This window comes from Pelophylax lessonae (genome assembly GCF_965119305.1).
Source record: "Pelophylax lessonae genome assembly, chromosome: 1".
Lineage (NCBI taxonomy): Eukaryota > Metazoa > Chordata > Amphibia > Anura > Ranidae > Pelophylax > Pelophylax lessonae.
Genome location: NC_138768.1, coordinates 483514171 through 483534040, shown reverse-complemented (window position 1 = coordinate 483534040; position 19870 = coordinate 483514171). Strand labels below are relative to the sequence as shown.

Genomic DNA, 19870 nt, shown 5'->3' with positions numbered 1-19870 from the left:
AGGCGATACCATATGCACAGTTTCACACACGGTCTCCCCAGGCGGAGATCCTGGCCAGATGGGACAGGCTGCCTCAGTCCTTGGACCTGAGAGTGTCTCGGAGTCGCCAAACGAGATTGGATCTGTTGTGGTGGCTCCAGTCCCTGCCAGAGGGGAAATCCTTCCGTCCGTTGCTGTGGACAGTCATTACCACGGATGCCAGCCTTTCAGGCTGGGGTGGCATCCTGGGCAACCTTTCTGCCCAGGGCACTTGGTCGGTGGAGGTATCTTCCCTTCCCATAAACATACTGGAATTGAGAGCGATCAGGCTGTGCCTGCTCCAATGGTCGGATCGTCTTCAGGGTCGTCCTGTGCGAGTGCAGAAGGACAATGCCACCGTGGTGGCTTACATCAATCACCGAGGGGCGGCCCAGGAAGTGACGGAAATTCTGACTTGGACCGAGAATCACGTCCCGGCGATTTCGGCAGTTAACATTCCGGATGTGGAGAATTGGCAGGCCGATTATCTGAGCCACCAGACCCTGGACCAGGGGGAATGGTCCCTGCACCCGGAGGTGTTTTGAATGCTGTGTGCGAAATTGGGATCCCCAGATGTGTATCTGTTCGCGTCATAACTAAACAAGAAGGTGGAAAGGTTTGTGGCAAGAACACGCGATCCTCGGGCAGACGCCTTGGATGCGCTAGTGGTGCCTTGGCATCAGTATCATCTGATATATGCCTTTCCTCCGATTCAGCTGTTGTCCAGGTTCCTTTGCAGGTTGGCCTCGGAACCGAACTTGGCGATTCTGGTGGCACCGGACTGGCCACACCGGTCCTGGTACGCGGACATCGTTCACCTAGCAGTCGAACCTCCTTGGCGGCTGCCAATGCGAGAAGATCTACTGTCTCAGGGACCGATCTTCCATCCTGCTTTACAGTTGCTGGCTTTAACGGCATGGCTGTTGAAAGCCAGGTCCTGAAGGACAGGGGTCTCTCTTCAGAGGTCATTCCTACCTTGATCAAGGCTAGAAAAGCCTAGTCTGGTAAGGTTTATTACCATACATGGAAAGCTTATTTTGCCTGGTGTGAGTCCAGGGGTTTCTCTCCTCGTTCATACTCGGTGGCGAGAGTGTTGGCTTTCCTTCAGTCTGGTGTGGACCAGAGCCTTGCGTTGGCCACGATTAAGGGCCAGGTATCTGCCCTGGCTGTTCTTTTCCAGCGCCCTGTGGCGTCTAATTCCTTGATTAGCACCTTCATTCAAGGTGTGCGTCATTTGGCCACTCCTCGGAGAGAGCCTTTACCTTCATGGGACTTGAACTTGGTTCTGTCCGTGTTACAACGTTCCCCATTTGAGAATATCAGGGAAATCTTGTTGACTCTGCTGTCTAAAAAGGTTGCCTTTCTTGTGGCGATCACTTCTGCTCGCAGAGTGTCGGAGTTGGCGGCTTTGTCTTGCCGTTCTACTTATCTGGTGGTTCATAGGGATAAGGTGGTCTTGCGACCTAACCCATCCTTTCTCCCTAAGGTGGTTTCTGAATTTTACCTTAATTAGGACATTGTTTTGTCTTCGCTCTGTGCGAAGCCTAAACATCCTAAGGAGGTTGCTTTGCATTCCTTGGATGTCAGGGCGATCAGGGTTTACCTGTCGTCGACTGAATCCTTTCGAAAATCGGATTCTCTTTTCGTCCTTCCTGAGGGACCTCGGGTATGGCTGTATCTGCGGCGACCGTTTCAAAATGGATCAGACAGACAATTGTACAGGCCTATTCGATTAAGGAACGGGTTCCGCCATTCCCTGTCAAGGCGCACTCTACCAGAGCGGTGAGTGCGTCCTGGGCCTTCCGGCATCAGGCTTCGGTGGCCCAGGTGTGCAAGGCTGCGACTTGGTCGTCAGTGCACACCTTTTAAAAATTCTACAAAATTGATGTTCTGGCATCAGCTAATGCCTCCTTTGGCCTCAAAGTTCTCTGTGCGGCAGTACCGTAAAGGGACCCTGGTTTTCATGCAGGTCCTTGACTGTTGGGGTTGTTATCCCCTTGGTTATTTGCTTTCCTGGGTTGTTGCTCCTGTTGAGCTTTTTTGTTACCCAGAGGATCACCTTGTGGTTCTCGTAAGGTTCTTTTCTCTGTTGTGGGTACTGTGTTGCCTTTCTGACGGTTGCGTTTCCCACCCCTCATGTCTACACTGCTTTGGGACATCCCCATTGGTGAAGACTGTATGAGTGGGCGGCGACTGTCGGAGGACGTAAGAGAAAACTGAATTTTTGTAAAATCTTACCATAAAATTCTTTTCTCTGAGTCCTCCGACAGTCGCCGCCCCCGTCCCTCTTTTGGGGTTCTTATACACTTAACTGCTTGCTACCAAACTGAGTTGGGATGGCTGATTGCAGGGGGGTATTGGACCAGTGGGACAGCCCCCATGGGTGTGTCTATGTAAATGCTTTGTTTTTTAACAAGTCTTATGCCTAGTTACTCCTGTGGAGATGAAGTCAATACCCCATTGGTGAGACTGTTTGAGTGGGCGGTGACTGTCGGAGGACTCAGAGAAAGGAATTTTACAGTAAGATTTTACAAAAATTCAGTTATTTCAACACCGCCATTTCCCACAAGTATTTACGGCTAATGGACCCTCAAAGAGGGATGTGGCAATAGCTATCAAAAACACTATTCAATTCACCCAACTGGAGATGTTCTCAGACCCATCGGGTAGATATCTTATCCTAATCTGCGAAATCCGTAACTCCAAATATACACTGGTGACTTTATACCTCCCCAATATGAAGCAGCTATCTTTCTTAAACAAAATTTGGAAAAAGGTGTCTGCCATGCATCAAGGACGTGTTATCCTTTGCGGGGACTTCAACGCCATTCCTAACAGAGATTTGGATTTGTCCAGCGACACAAGTAAACACCAGCGCAAAGTCACTCTAGCACGCTTCATTTCTTCTTCAGGAATGTTTGATGTCTGGAGATGCCAATGTTCTTCTGAACGTGATTATACTTTCTTGTCTAATGTGCAGCATACTTATTCACGTATAGATGTTTTTTTGGTGGATAGATTCTTGCTCCAGAAAATTTCTGGCTCAGACATGCACTGTAATACGTGGTCCGACCACGCTCTGATTTCCATCAGTGTGGGGGTTATCAGCTCCGAAACAAGGGTGAATAGACAGCGTAATGATGTCTACACCATGTCTCAACTGGACAATGTGCAAAAAATAGTTACGGATCTTAATGAATTCTTTAAAATTAACGCCCCTTCGGTTGCCGATCCCTTCACACTGTTGAACTCCCATAAGGTTTACATCAGGGGGTTGCTTATACAACTGAGTGCTAAAACCGAAAAACAAAAATCCAAACAGATTGAGGACTTTATCACCACTATACAGAATTTAGAAGACAACAAACTGACCACCTCACACTTCATTAAGGCTAGACAGGACTTGCGTACTCTATTAATCTCGCAACATGACCACCGCATGCGCACTTTAAAGGCCCAATCGTATCCTTTTGGGAATAAAGCTTGCAAACTTTTAGCTTCCCAACTGAAAGATAAATCTCTTAAACAAAGAATACCCTATGTTCATATTGAAGGAGTTTTTGGTGCCTCAGGTCAAAGGAAATGGGACTTTAAGGGGCTCAGTAAAATAGTATGTTTATTAAACAAGTATTGGTTTGCTGTATGCAAAAATTATAATACAAACATAATAACACAATAGGTGCCAATGGGCTATAGACCCATGTGAGGAAGTGACAAAGTGAGAATGGTGACTTTTTGAAACTCTGTCTTTTTGGGCTCAGGAGTATGAGCTTGTTGAGAGAGAGTATCTTGTTGAACTTCCGACGCGTTTCGGCATATTAGTATATTGCCTTTATCAAGGAAGCGGGGAGAGTTAACCATATCTGCAAAATATATAGTGAATATATTGAAATATATGGTATAACACTATTTGAAAAAAAAATAAAAAAAAATAGTGAATAGTAATTAGGTAAGCACATACATGTGACTAAGCGGTCAGGTCCCAGGCTTTGGTATTCCCATTGCTTTTCCCAACAGATTCACACAGGATTTATAGAGGAATGGCTGTCTGTAAAAAAAAAAAACACAACGGAACCAACACCCACACCACTGACTGCGGCCGAATATCGAGCAATTAGAGACCTTAATTTATTGCTTGAGGAAGGACTAGAAGACTTTGAAGACACAGAGCCATTCGCTGACAGCGAAGAAGAAGATACCGCAACAGGAACCACCATAGAAACACAATTCAAGAAAAAATCACATATTTTCCCTCCTCTCAATACAAATCCGGCCATTGCACTTTTTGTACGTCAAACTACAAAAGATATTGAAAAAATACGCCAAACCACATACTCTACCAATCTCACACCAAATCAAATTCAAGCTCTAAAAGAACTACAAGAAAACGATTCCATCACCATCAAACCTTCAGATAAAGGGGGCAATGTTGTCCTAATGAACAACGAAAAATATCAAGAAATGTGCCTTAACATCCTGCAAAACAAAAAATATTATCAACAAATTTCACCATTAATGGTACACAGCTTTAATGAGGAATTTTATAAACTCATTGACAGAGCATACAATAACAAAACTATCACGCAAACCCTCTGGGAATTCATAAAACATCCGCGAGTACCAACATTCTACGCACTCCCTAAAGTGCACAAAGATCCACTCAACCCGCCTGGACGACCTATCATTTCCGGAAACGGATGCATCACAGAAAACATCAGTCAGGTGATTGATGCTCACCTTAAACCCTTTGTTACCAAACTGGCATCATATGTCAAAGATACAGGACACCTACTTCAAATATTAGATAACATCACTATACCTACAGACGCTTTTCTCGTCACCATTGATGTTGAAACACTTTATAACAACATCCCTCACTCCAAAGGCCTAAAAGTGGTTGAAAAAGTTCTTCAACAAGCAAGCAGATACGATGCTAACTTCAGCACCTTTATCTTACAGATGTTGAGGTTTATATTAAACCACAACATCTTTTCCTTTTGTGGTACGTACTAAGTTCAAACTTGCGGTGTGGCGATGGGCACAAGCTGTGCGCCCACATACGCTAACATATACTTAGGTGAATGGGAAGAGGATTTCCTATCATCAGAGAAATTCACCAAATATACTAGGTACATCTCCCTCTGGCAAAGATACATCGACGATGTTTTCCTCATATGGACCGGATCAGAAACCCTATTATTAGAATGCTTAAATCAAATGAATCAGAATCAATTCAATATGTATTTCACCATATCATACAACCTAACAAAAATACCGTTCTTAGATACTTATATCTACAAAGACGATGCGGGCAATCTATTAACAACACTCTTCAGAAAACAAACAGCTGGCAACACAATACTTCATGCCAAGAGCTTTCACCCTGAACCCCTCAAAAATTCAATACCTTACAGTCAGTTCCTCAGACTCAAGAGAAACTGCACTAAAACCTCGAAATTCCAGAAAGAAGCTAATGCCTTAACAGAAAGACTCATAAACAGAGGATACTCCAAGACATGCCTTAGAAAGGCATTTAACCGAGTCAACAAATTGGACAGACACGAGATTTTGTATAAACAAACCAAAAAAGACACAAAAAGACGTACCCCCTACAAGAATGATTATGCGTTTCTCAAATGAACACAAAAAAATAAGGAACATAATACAAAAGAATTGGCCCATTCTCACTGAGGACCCTACACTCAAAGAATTGGTACCGGCACATCCCCTCATTACCTACAGAAAATCACGATCACTACATCAAACTCTAGTAAGGAGCGAAATGAAATCCCAAAGAGACCCATGCAAAATCGTGGGAACATTCCCTTGTGGCTCTTGCGCCCAATGTCCAGTGATACGTAAATCCACACGCCTACTTCTCCCGAACGGTGAAACCTTTATCCCACGCCATTTTGCTAACTGCAAAACCAAAAAAACTACCAAGGGGGTAGTATATATCATGAATTGCGAATGTGGATCATTCTATATCGGGAAAACTCGTCAAGAATTTGGACTGAGAGTCAATAAACACATCCAAAGCATGACCATCGGCAATTTTCACCTCCCACTAGGCCGTCATATAACCCAACATCACAAATATAAGATGCCAAAAGTCTCCTTTTCTGTATTAGACCGCATCCACATTCCAGCCAGAGGAGGGGACTGGAACAAGTCCCTCCTACAGAAAGAGATGCGCTGGATAAAAAAAACTCAAGGCAACAACACCTCCCGGATTAAACGAAAGTGAGAGTTACCGTCCTTTCCTAGAAGGCTTTTCTTCAGGAAAAACTGACTGACAATGCATATTACCTGGCTTTATAGCCAAAACCACAATAAACACTTCCAGGCCATTCCACCAACCATACTTTAGACAGCTCTTTCCAACCAAATCATTTCCAAAACCCCCCCCCCCCCCCTATACCATAATTTCATCATGGGTATGACTTGTATGCTGTCATTTGGTACCACCCCTCCATGCCCACCGATCACCCTATTCAAATGGATAGTCCCTCATTTTTTCCTTTAGAATTATCATCGCTGTTAATATTATTCATTATTTTCAATGTATAATTATTCCCTTTATTCTGATTTACCATTTTTTCTTATATGTTATACATGCTTTATACTGTGACCAGGATAGGTCCAATTACCCAAGATTGTCATATTCCCTTTATGCCTTCCCAAACACACCCGGCACGGGTAGCCCCAGAGTTCCCTTCTCTGGGGAATGACAAGGGGATCGCATCCCCTTAGATCCATGTCTCATCTCCGTGTCGGCGGCTACGGAACATCTTGAACTATGCCCACCACGTCACAGGCAAGGTGCGCGCGCAGCCCATCGGCGCACGCATCATGACCCCACGCCGGCCCCGGGCCGGATCAGTCCTGAGAAGTGCGCGCGCAACTCCACCAGCGCGCGCATCACCCCCTCACGCTGACCCGATCCCGGGATCGGCGTCATGACGCACGGCCGCACTAGTGCGCATGCGCCGAGGAGCATAAATAGCCGGGGATTTACAACAGGGCGCCACTTCCCTCCAGCTGAGGGACGGTGTGGACGCCCCAGGATACGCTGCATTTGGACTCAGACTACACCAACCCAGCCCTACCAACTGTAAGTTCATCATCCAATCAATGCTTTATTTTGCATTGTTGGATGTACTTTCCTCACAAGTGCCTAAAATGCCTTCCTCAAAGGCTGACCAGCACTAACTTTTTCACCAGGGAATTACCAGGATCCATGACCAGGGCTCCCCCTGCTGTTTGGAATCCGGAACTCCCCTCAATGTAAGTTCCTATCATATCCTCATACCAATATTAAAATCACTATACCTGCACTCAAACTACAATCTGTTCCACTACACAGGCTTAATGTAAAGCAAGAACACATCCCTCACAGGCCTCCTTACTAACAATTGGATCACCATCAAGACCCTAACTGTAAGTGATGAGCACTAATTACCATAGTGCTTTCTAAATAAAATAAATTTTCAAATCAATTATCTTGATCCTATATGTTATACTTTTAGGCCACTGAGAAGGACTCTCTCCCTCCTCACATACATCTAGTGATCTTTTACGTCATGTAAGTCTGCTCAATATATATCCCCTCTTGTACTCATACCAAGTAGGCAATATCATCACTGCTTCAATCATATTTTTACAGACAGCCATTCCTCTATAAATCCTGTGTGAATCTGTTGGGAAAAGCAATGGGAATACCAAAGCCTGGGACCTGACCGCTTAGTCACATGTATGTGCTTACCTAATTACTATTCACTATTTTTTTTTTTTTTTTTTCAAATAGTGTTATACCATATATTTCAATATATTCACTATATATTTTGCAGATATGGTGAACTCTCCCCGCTTCCTTGATAAAGGCAATATACTAATATGCCGAAACGCGTCGGAAGTTCAACAAGATACTCTCTCTCAACAAGCTCATACTCCTGAGCCCAAAAAGACAGAGTTTCAAAAAGTCACCATTCTCACTTTGTCACCTTTCGTTCCATTTTTCACTTCCTCACATGGGTCTATAGCCCATTGGCACCTATTGTGTTATTATGTTTGTATTATAATTTTTGCATACAGCAAACCAATACTTGTTTAATAAACATACTATTTTACTGAGCCCCTTAAAGTCCCATTTCCTTTGACCTGAGGCACCAAAAACTCCTTCAAAATGTTTTCCCGGGACGTTGGCCACACCTACTAATCAGGTATCAGGGATCAAACTCCTTTTCTCTACCCTATGTTCATAATCCAACAAGGGGGGGACAAAGTCTTTAATCCAAAAGAAATAGCTGACGCATTTAGTGATTACTACAAATCACTTTATAATCTGAAAGATGACTCTTCCACGCTACAGCCCTCTTGAGGATCTTATCTCAGAATTTTTGTCATCCGTGTCCCTACCCACTCCTACCCTGTCAGACTTATCTCAACTAAATCGCCCCATTATATCTCTGTCATCCCCAAACCGGGTAAGGATGCTTCACTCCCAGATAATTACAGACCAATAGCTCTTCTTAACTCCGATTACAACATTTTTACTAAGATACTGGCTAATAGGCTGGCTGGTCTTTTGCCTAAATTGATAGAGATCAGGTTGGGTTTGTTCTTTCTAGGCATGCAGGAGATAACACCAGAGGAGCTGTAGATCTGTTCGCTCTCCTTAATAGGCTCCCTCGCCCTGCAATTGTTCTCAGTTTGGATGCCCAGAAAACTTTTGATAAGCTAAGTTGGCCCTATTTTCCACGCTGCGGCGGTTTGGGTTCGGGGGTCCTTTCTATAAGGCTTTAGAAGCTTTGTACTCTCCAGCCACAGCGCAAGTCGCATGTTGTCTGCCTTTATGTCGCCTACGTTCCCCATGTCCAATGGCACTCGGCAGGGTTGCCCCCTCTCCCCTTTATTATTTATACTATGCCTGGAGCCGTTGGCAGAAGCGATACGCTCTCATTCTGACATTGTTGGGGTTACTATGCGACATAGAGAATATAAGCTTTCCTTATTTGCGGACGACCTGTTGTTGACTCTGACGATCCCTTTGGTTTCTTTTCCATCGTTACATGTTTTGCTTGACTCTTTTAGTGCAATTTCTGGCTATAAGATAAATGCTTCTAAAACGGAGGCCATGCCAGTTCATGTTCCTCCGGAACTATTTTCCCAGTTGCAACATTCGTACCCCCTATAGATGGTGCTTGCAGTCGCTCAAATACCTGGGGGTAAACTTGACTCCTTCCCACCCCTAGCTATACTCTGCTAATTTTGTCCCCCTATTCCGTGAGATATCTATATTCCTTCAGCAATGGACCGCCCTGCCTCTGTCCCTATTAGGTCGTATAAATGTTTTAAAAATGTCTATATTGCCGAAATTGTTTTATTTGTTTAGACACCCTCCCGGTGGCAGTTCCTATGCCCCAACTTAAACAGCTGCAGCGTTATTTCCTACGGTTTATTTGGAATAATAAGGCGCACAGGGTGGCTTCCTCGGTGGTGTTTGCCGCTTGGAGACGGGGGGGTTTGGGTGCTCCGGATATTGTGAAATACTATTATGCCTCCCACCTCGGGGTGGTGGCCTCCTGGTCTTTTTGGTTGGCCCCCAACCGGTGGTCGCAGATTAAGAGAGGGGCAATTTATCCGTTGCATCCATGCTCACTGTTGTGGTCGCCGGCCTTGCATACGGACGGTGTCCTCAGGGGCATGTGTCTGGACTTAATGCTGGTTACTATGGGGATCTGGCGCAAATATATGGGCCATTACTCTCTCTCCTCGCCATGCCCGCCCCCCTCACCACGGTCCTATTTATTCCTTTGCTTCCCGATGGACTTCGGGTGAGCCGTTTATGGGCTTGGACTCAGCCTCCACTCTTCCAGTTGCGCAATCTGGTCCACCCGGTGTCCTGCTCCTTCTTCACCTTTGAGAGACTTCGAGAGAAATTCTCTCTGCCAAAACACTCTTTTTATTTTTATCTTCAAATCCGCAATTGCTTTAGGACATTGTCGTCATCACTTACCCTGAAGAGGCCCACGGCCTTTGAATTGTTGTGTGGTCGGGGTCCTCATCAGGGCCATTTGGTGTCTTCAATTTATAATATCCTACATGATGCTGCTCCGCTTACTGAGGACTACCACTTTTATATGCGCAAGTAGTCTGGGACACTGGGTCGACCTATTACATTGCCTATGTGGAATAGAATTTGGACGTCCACCTTTAAATCGTCTCGTTGCGTGGCGCAGAGAGAGACCGCTCTCAAGATTCTCTTGTTTTGGTATAGGACCCCGGTCCGCCTCCACAGGATGAATCCCTCCTGTTCCGCCTTGTGTTGGCGATGTAGGGAGGAGAGGGGCTCTCTTTACCATATTTTTTGGACATGTTCCCTTATAGCCTTTTTGGTCCATGGCGATGGATTCGCTCCAAGCTGTGGTGGGTTTGGATTTGCCGCTTGACCCTCTGCATTGCCTGCTGGGCCTACTGTTCCCTAGGATCTCTAAGCCGGCAACCAAGCTGATTTCTTTCCTCCTCTTGGCAGCTAAGAGGGCTATTCCATTATGTTGGTTACACTCCCCCCCCCCCCCCCCCCCCCGGATAAACTCCTTTTTCTGAAGCTGGTTTCGGAGATTCGGGAGATGGTACATGATGAGCTTGTTAAGTTCAATGCTGTCTGGGGTGATTGGGATACCTATACCTTGAACTCCATCTGATCCCGCTGATTTTTCTCAGACATATAATTTATGCAATTGTAGTTTTGATGGTTACATACGGTTTTAGCAGCTCTGTATTGTTTGTCTACCTTTGTAGTTCCATTGTTCTTGTCTCTTTATTTTCTTTGGGGGCCCCACTCCGTGTTATGTATGTTTCATGCCATTGTATTGATCTTGTACCGTGCTTATTTTTTGTGCAAATAAAAATATAATTTAAAAAAAAAGATTAGAAACCTTCTGTGTGAAGCAGCCCCCCTAATACACCCCTGAGCCCCATCTTGATCCAGCAATGTTGCACAAGAGTCTCAGCTGTCCAGGACTCTCCCTTCTCATTGGCTGAGACAGCAGCGGGAGCTATTGGTTCTTGCTACTGTCAATGGTGAACCAATGAGGAGAGAGAGGGGGCGGGGCCTAAGCTGCGGCTCCGTGTCTAATGCTTCACAAAGGGGTCTGAAATGTTGAAATCTGCTGTAACAATGCAATTGCTGATTAAAGCTTTGGACCCACTCTGGAGATCCTTGATGTGCTGGTGACATTCTCTTGCTCTGTCTCTGGATGGACACAGAGCAGCAGCTCGGCTTGGGTGCCCCTATAGCAAGCTGCTTGCTGTGGGGGCACTTGACAGAATGGGAGGGGCCAAGAGTGCAGACAGAGGACCAGCGAAGAGGAGGATCTGGGCTGCTAAGTATGACATGTTTGTTTATTTATTTTTTTAAAAGACTTTAATATCACTTTAAGAGTTTAATCTCAGTGCACGCAGTGTTCCTCTGATTCCTTTGGGTTTTCATTTTAAGGATGTCAGACAGGAGGGTGGTGACAGGGCCACCCCTGTAATGAAATTCGCCTAGTGTACTGTATAGCCAGCTTTAGCAATAGCATGCAGTGCTACCAAAGCTAACACAACACTGTCATGCATATATTTAAAAGAAAAATACCCCTCTACAAAATACTAGTTCAGCCTCATCTGGAATATGCAGTTCAGTTTGGTGACCAATTGTCAGGTAGAATGTCCTTGAATTAGAAAGTTCAGTGGCGAAGGACAAAAAATTACGGGGGCTTTTCTGTTTCAAAAGTTTTTGAAAAAAAAGAAAATTCCAAAATAGTTTTTGAAAAAAAATATTACAAAATGCAGAGCCAAGTAAAGCATTGCAATACAGTTCCAACAAAATACAGAGAGGTACCCAGAATATCTGGCATAGCATATAAGACAGTTGCATAGCTTTCCAGATTAAGGTAAATGGAATTGTCCAGCCGTTGGCAGAACAAGCTTATTAATAGCATAGGACCAGTAAGCAAATGGTAACAGAATGCAACCATCTAAAACAGTACAGTTGTTAGCAAAAGAAGACCAAAAGTGCAACGGCCATTCTCTTGAGTATCACCCATAAGTATTTCAAAACTGGAGTACTTTTCATTCTAAACCAGATAGCCATAGTACAATATCAAAACGAAAATAAATGACGAGAAGTAAAAGAACAGTAAAGAGTGAAAAGAAGAAAAAGAGAGCTTGCCCATTCAGGAATAGCACGCCACTCAGACATCCGCCTTCAGACATCTGGCTCCTGTAAAAGGGAAAGCCAGGGTCTCCAGATATTATTAAAAAGTGCTTGTTTATCCCTTAAGACGGGTTCTCAACTCCGGTCCTCGGGGCCCACTAACAGGCCAGGTTTGCAAGATAACTAAATTACATCACAGGTGATCTCATTTGCTGCTCAGTGATTGCAGTATTCTAGTCTGCATCTCCCCAAGGTAATACTTAAAATCTGGCCTGTTAGTGGGCCCCCAGGACCGGAGTTGAGGACCACTGCCTTAAGAAACTCACAATCTTCATTAGGCATAATCCAGGTTAACTTGCGCTTCAGTAAGGCTAGGTCAACCACTGGGCTCTTCCAAGCCATAGCAATAGTTGTTTTAGCTGCCAAAAACATGAAATAATATAAAATATGCATATGTCTTGAGATATCATCCACTGGTTTATTCAGCAATGCAATCTGGGCGTCCTAAGGAATACTGACTGGCATCCTGGAATGTATCAAAGAATGGACACAAATCAAAAATATATTGACTTTGGGGCGTGTCTACCACATGTGAAGGGCTGTTCCCACCTGTCCACAACCTCTAAAGCAGGGATCTCCAAACTACGGCCCTCCAGCTGTGGCGGAACTGTACGTCCCATGAGGCATTGTAAAACTTTGATATTTTACAGGCATTACTAGGCACGATGGGAAATGTAGTTGCTGAACAACTGGAGGGCCATAGTTTGGAGACCCTTGCTTTTAAAGCATAAGAATGAAGGGGCCAGGGTACATGTGTGAGAGGCATTCTGGCACTAAATACCATCTAGAATAGACTTTATAGTTTGCCTCAACTAGAGCGACATTCATGATGCTCTTGTGAATATGGGCAGTCCAGGTATGTCAGTCCTCACTCATCAGGTTCTATGCTAAGATCTTTTTCTCATGCTAATTAATAGGACAATTTAGTGGAGGTTGAAACAAATCTTTTGTAGAACATGGAGATGCATCCACACTGTAGGGTGGCTTGCAAACCTCAGGTTTTAAAAGACATTACATGTTGCAAGATCCAAGCTCGTTTTCTGCAGCATACATAGGAAATTATAGATTTGTTGTAGACGAAAGCTTTCGGTGGAAGGCATCTCCAATTGTTGCCCAAAGTATGTGGAAGGGCCTATGCCTTTATGATCATAAGTGTCCAATTCAGTGTAGACCCTTATTCAACCTCCACCAAAATTGATGGGATTGTAGACCTGGGGGAAACTATTAAACAGAGGAGACTATAGGAGTATGAGGGGAACAAAGAGGCCACCATTTACAGGAAGAGACCCAAAGGTTAAGAGAATGAGAGGTTGGGCTCATGATGGATCTACGATGCTTCAGGGGAAGCCAAAGAACCAAGTCAATAGGTTATGGTGGAGCACGATTGGGCTTCCAGCGTTATCTAGTCTGGTCGGTAATATGAAGGGTGCTTTTGGTATAGCTGAGGTAATTATGCTGCTATATAATATTTCCGAAGGTCCAGAACTTCCAAACCTCCGCTTTCCCTAGTAGCATAGAGTGTTGCACGTGCCAATCGACTGCCCTTAGTACCCCAGATAAAGTTTAAGATTTTCGATTAAAAATTACACATCGCTTCCAAAGGAACAGAGATTGGGAGGGTTCGGAAATATTACAACAGATTGGGCAAGACCATCATTTTGACTAGGGGCTTTTAATTTTTTTTCCTCATTTTTATTTTAATTCAACATTTTTTAATTTTTTTTTTTTTTTTTTCATTTTAGCTTTATTGATATTACAAGGGGGTTAACAAGTCCCTTGTTATAGCTTTGGGAAGGTGACTGGCACTATTTATTAGACCACGGATGTCTACCCTACTCTCCAAAAGCTGCTAAAAAAAGCAGAGCCAGAGAATGACCAAAGTAACAAAATCATTGTTGCTTCAGGGTTGATTCATCCCAGCGGAGACGGGGGAGTGAATGTTCCTCTACTCTGTGAAGCTGTCCTGGACTCCCTTGGCGGCGAGGGTCGACGCTTCACAGGGCCGTAAAAGGGTTCAGGCATCTAAAGCCATCCGGATCACTTTCAAACAGCTGATTGCTGTTTGAAAAGAGTTTCAAGATCATGACTGCAGCTACAATAATTGCCTGCTGACAGGATGTTTATAGATGTATGTCAATTGGCAATTGGTAAAATTATTCTGTGGCTAATAGGATTTCATGCAGAACTGAGGGTTCGCTGAAGTCCCCACTGGTGAATCAACACAGAAGCAACATGTATTACTTTCCTTCCCTTGGCTGTCATTTTCTCCATATGCTGTGGCAGGGTAAGAAGCTACAATCTGTGCACCATTATCTTCAGTGGGAGGCAAGAGAGACATCAGAGGTGCCCTAATATGGACCCCTATATGATGGCAATAAAGTTCGTTGTCACACATTGTCGTGAATGCTGAAGTGAAAGCAGGAATTCTAGGACCTTTAAACTGACAGACTTTAAAAATGACAACTATGGACAATTTTTGGTACCAAACTATGTTGCTGTTTCATGGGCATGCACACATTTAATGGCTTGACATATTCAGTATTTTTTTTTTTAGCTGCAACCTCCTGTTTTACAAAAATATTGTGTAATATTTAGATTTTTTTGTACTAAAATTAACTTTACTGTACTCCTATACTGAAAATTTGCATTTGATAAACGTGGGCTAATATGATGATTGTGGAAGGATTTCTTTACTGTTAAAATAGTGATAATATAGAACTCCCTTCCCCAGATAATGGTTTTAGCTGGGAGTGTTGACAAATTCACAGGGTTATGGGAATCATTAGTGACTTAAGCCCCGTACACACACGTACCGATCGTCGGCCGACCGATCGGCCGGCTTTTGTCCCCGGGCTTTCGTGTCCGCTGAAAACTGCAAAAGACTGCACACGAATTTTGTCGGCCAACAACAGCCGACTGCAGAAGTGATGTCATGTGATGGTTAACTTTCCCTGTGTTTTTTCTTTTCTGAGCATGCCCAGTCTTGCAAATCTGCTGTCTGTCGGCCGAATTCTGTACTGACTGGCGAACAATCGGCCGTTCTGGTGTCGTCATACAAAAATTTTAATGCTTGCACGACAGATTCTGTTCAGCCGAAAGTGCGCTGTTGGAAGCATCATACTACCAAGCCGAAAATCGGCCGAACATTTTCGGCCGACAATCTGCACGTGTGTACGGGCCTTTAGTCACACATTGAAGTCGGTGGACCTGTCTTTTTTTTTTATTTTTTTTTATTTCTCAACCTCAACAATTATGTGTTTCCCTTTTTAATATGTATTTTTTTTTTTTTTTTTAGGATATGCCTTTTACTTGTGAAGGTATTACCCCTGATATTATCATCAACCCCCACGCCATCCCTTCACGTATGACAATTGGACACTTGATTGAATGTCTGCAAGGGAAGGTAACTGAATTAAGACAGCTAGTATTTGCCATTCATGTAATTCTTTATTTTTTCTTCTTTACTGTGTAGTTATATTTAAACTTAATTGTATGGTGAAGGACACAGGCAAATTATTCACACCGTGGGTTATAGGCTCACATCTTCAGATCTCAGGATCTCAACCGGAGTCAAATCCTGATACGCTGGTCCTAGATGATGCTGAATCAGAGAAAAATAGAGAGGACAATAGTGGCAGTGTTGGAGGAAGTTTCAGAAGATTTCTCTCCTCCACACTGTCTTTTTATTGAAGAGGGAGCTTCCCGCAATTATACTTGCCAATGTAGAAAAACTTGTTGGCTCCGCACACAAAAGCCTTGACATTGTTACAGGTAAACTCACCTCTGTCTCGCCACACCCCTTTGGGCACAGAGACCTACTAAGCCAAGCAAAATATTCAGTTTATGAACTGATATGACGATTTGAAAACTCCTGAAAGAATTTTTATATCCCAAAAAGTTTTGCTGAACTTTCTCCAGTTCAGAAAGAGTTTTACAAAGAAATGGTCTATTCCTGTGGTTGACCCTGCAGTGTCTGTCCTGAACAAACATCTCACTGTATCTAAGACACTCCATATTTTGAAGACTCTGTGCACAAGATTTGGGACACTCTTAACCACTTCCTGTCTTTTGGTGGTTGTACCAAGATGATGCCTGCAGCGCCAGGCTTGATGTTGTTTGACGATTCATCCAAGGCTGGACAGAGTTATTTTAATGTGTGAGTGTGCTTTGTTTTAATAAATGGTGTTAGTTTGATCCAACTAACTCCACTAATGCCCTGCTTGTGCTTTCTTCTACATATAAGTGGATCCTTCTTAGATCCATTATGGAATTTTCAGGAGTATTTGGATCTTTTCCCTGCCCACTGTTTATGCCACTGGGACTGTCACATACAGGCTTTATGGTAAAATATCACACTCTGAAGAGCATAGTGTAAGCAGTGCATACTGTGTGCATGTACCTTGTGTATTGGCTTTGAAAGGAAGATGTACTGGTGAGGCACATAACTAATTTGTTAACCAGTTGAAGACCAGGCATTTTTTGACACTTTTTGTTTATATGTGAAAATCTTTTTTTCTCTATCGTCCATTGACAGACGCAGCAGCAACGCTTCTTTACCCTTGGGTTATGTTCCATCTACAGGAGTAGACTAGGCCAGTGTTTCTCAACTCCATTCCTCAGGGCACACTAACAGGCCAGGTTTGCAAGAAAACTAAAATACATCACAGAAAAAAAACAAAACTGTTGTAAAAGACAACTGAAAACATGTGCGGACTTTAACCACTTCAGCCCCGAAAGGTTTTACCCCTTTCCTGACCAGGCCACTTTTTTCAACTTGACACTGCGTGAGTTTAACTGACAATTGCGTGCTCATGCAATGCTGTACCCAAACGACATTTATGTCCTTTTTTTACCCACAAACAGAGCTTTCTTTTGGTGGTATTTGATCACCTGTGTGATTTTTATTTTTTGGGATATTAATAAAAAAAAGAGTGAAAATTGTGAGAAAAAAATTACATTTTCTACTTTCTTTTAAAAAATATCCAATATATTAAATTTTTGTCTTGTATTTAGGCCAAAATGTATTTAGCTACATGTCTTTGACAAAAAAAATCTCAATAAGCGTATTTTTATTGGTTATAGCATCTAAAAACTATGGTGTAAATACTTGAATTTATGCAGCTTTTACTTTCTGACTGCCTATCTAATTTCTTGAAGCGTTAAAATGGCAGGGCATTACAAACCCCCCCCCCCCCAATTACCACTTTTTGGAAAGTAGACATCCTAAGGAATGTCCTGAGGGGGCATGTTGAGCTCATCAAATATTACATTTTTTTTGTCACAGATGTTTGAAAACAGACTATAAAAATTTTTTTTTTTTTTTTACAAATAGTTGTCATTGAAATTATATATTGCCCATGCATGCCATGGGTATATGTGTAATTATAGCCCAAAATACATTCTGCTGCTTCTCTTGAGTACAGGGATACCACATATGTGAGACTTTTTGGGAGCCTAGCTGTGTAAGAAAAAAAAAAAAAAAACGAATTGTCATCTTCCTGAAACTTAGGGCAAAATATAAAATACTCCATGGACTCAATATGCCTCTCAGCAAATAGCTTTGGGTGTCTACTTTCCAAAAAGGGGTCATTTGGGGGGTGTTTTAACTGCCTGGCATTTTATGCTCAATCTTAGCCACACATCATCCACTGTTATAACCACTTGAAAACCAAGCCTTTTCTTTGTTTACATGAAAGAATATTTTTTTTTTTTTACTAGAAAATTACTTTGAACCCCCAAACATTATATATTTTTTTTAAAGCAGAGGCCCCACAGAACAAAATGGTGGATGTTGCAATTTTTTTTTGTCACACGCTATTTGCGCACAGATTTTCCAAACGCAACTTTTGCAAACAAAATCCTTTTTTTTTTTAATTTATTGCACAAATACACTATATATTTCTTAATTTTTTGGTAAAATTTAAAAGATGATCTTATGCAGAGTACATAGATACCAAACATGACATGCTTTAAAATTGCGCACACCTGTGCAGTGGCAACAAACTACGTACATTTTTAAAAGTCTTCACAGGTTACCAATTTAGACTTACAGAGGAGGTCTACTGCAAGAATTACTGCCCTCGACCTGGCGTTCGCGGTGATACCTCACATGTATGCTGCAATTGCGGTTTACATATGACACTAGACCGACGCTTGCGTGCTCCTTTGCGCGCAAGCACGGGGGGACAGGGGGGCTTGAATTTTTTTTTCTCTGTCGCTCATTGACAGAAGTAGTCTTCTTGATTCACAAGAACTGGGTTATGTTGTCTCCGCAGGAGCAGGACTAGGCAGAAAGAAAAAACGTTCTGGCTCCACCTTAGGGGCAGTCCCTGAGGGTATATCCTCCCTCTCTCTGCTACAAGGCATCAGTTTTTTTCTGTCTAGTCAGGAGTAAGGACCTAAGTTCCTTGCTGGGATCTTTTGGGTCCTGGCAAGATTTTTTCTTTAGAAAAAATATTTTTTAGGCAGTTTTCTCCAGTGTTTTTTTCCTGTGAGATCTTCAAGCAAATACGCCGGACTGGGCGACACTAGTGGTCACCCCAGCCGGCCTACGAGCGCGCGCAGACCATTGCATTGCGCTTGGACGGCCGCGACACATTCAAGTAAGTATGCGGGGCCGGGCGACGGGCTGGATGTTGAGATCCAGTGGTCACCCCGGTTTCTGCCTACGAGCGCGTGCAGACCAGAGCTCCGCGCTGGGTCGGCCGCGACGGAGTCCCATTGGAGGGACTGACCTTGCGAGTTAAAAGTCTCGCTTGGACGCCAGGAACCAGAGAGTCGAGGCGTCCGGAGTGGTCCACAACCCCCCACCCCGGTGGAGAGGGTATTGTGAAGAGAGGATGCCTGTCGGTTTGGTATGGTGAGTAAACGTTCCCTTTTTTCCTCGTTATGAGGCAGTATGAATTATGGGCCCCTCCATACATGGTCAGTATATATCTGACACTAAAAGTCCCCCTTGTAAATACAGTATGTGTTTGGTGGGAAGTGGACTTGGTTTGAGAGCTAACACTCTACCCAGCAGACTGTAGTATTACAGCAAACATAGGAGGTATAATCCTACCTTAATTGTAGTGTACCTCCTGCAGATCGATAAACCGCCACTTAGCAGAGATGCAGGTGGATGTGCTGGGAAAAACGATTTCGGCGATCCGCCGCCATTTTGCCGTAGACCGGGTGCATGTATGTCCTCAGGTCACGCCGGCCGCCATGTTTTTGGAGTCTATTGTCTCCTGTATGGGGGCAGCCATGTTTGATGAGCCCAGCTACCTCGTGGAGAGCTGGGAACGCCGGAAGGCGTACACAGGGGGCGGAGCCACAACCTTCTACCCGGGAAAACGAACACAGCTCTTTCCAGTCTGTAAAAGACAGACGCTGACTGCAGTTGGTTGGAAACTTCTCTGCATCGGGTGGTGAGCCTTGGGGGTCCCTCTCTCTCTCTGTGGGGATCGAGAAGCAGGTACTCTGAGGGGCGCTATTGCGCTAGGGGGAGACACATAAAAAAAAAAAGAGGTATTTTTTTGATTTAAAAAAAAAAAAAAAAAAAAAGTTTTTTGTTTTTTCTGGCAGAGGTGTCCTGAATTAACATGGACC

General features: G+C 43.7%; 1 protein-coding gene across 2 annotated transcripts in view; it reads left to right on the top strand.

Moving 5' to 3' along the window:
* POLR2B (RNA polymerase II subunit B) overlaps positions 1-19870 on the top strand; it is an 837536-nt gene that overhangs the window by 734660 nt on the left and 83006 nt on the right. For both annotated transcript variants that reach the window (XM_082254374.1, XM_082254373.1), the window contains one exon: positions 15576-15683. In XM_082254374.1, the coding sequence (XP_082110500.1) occupies positions 15576-15683 (108 nt within the window). The remainder of the gene's footprint in view (positions 1-15575; positions 15684-19870) is intronic.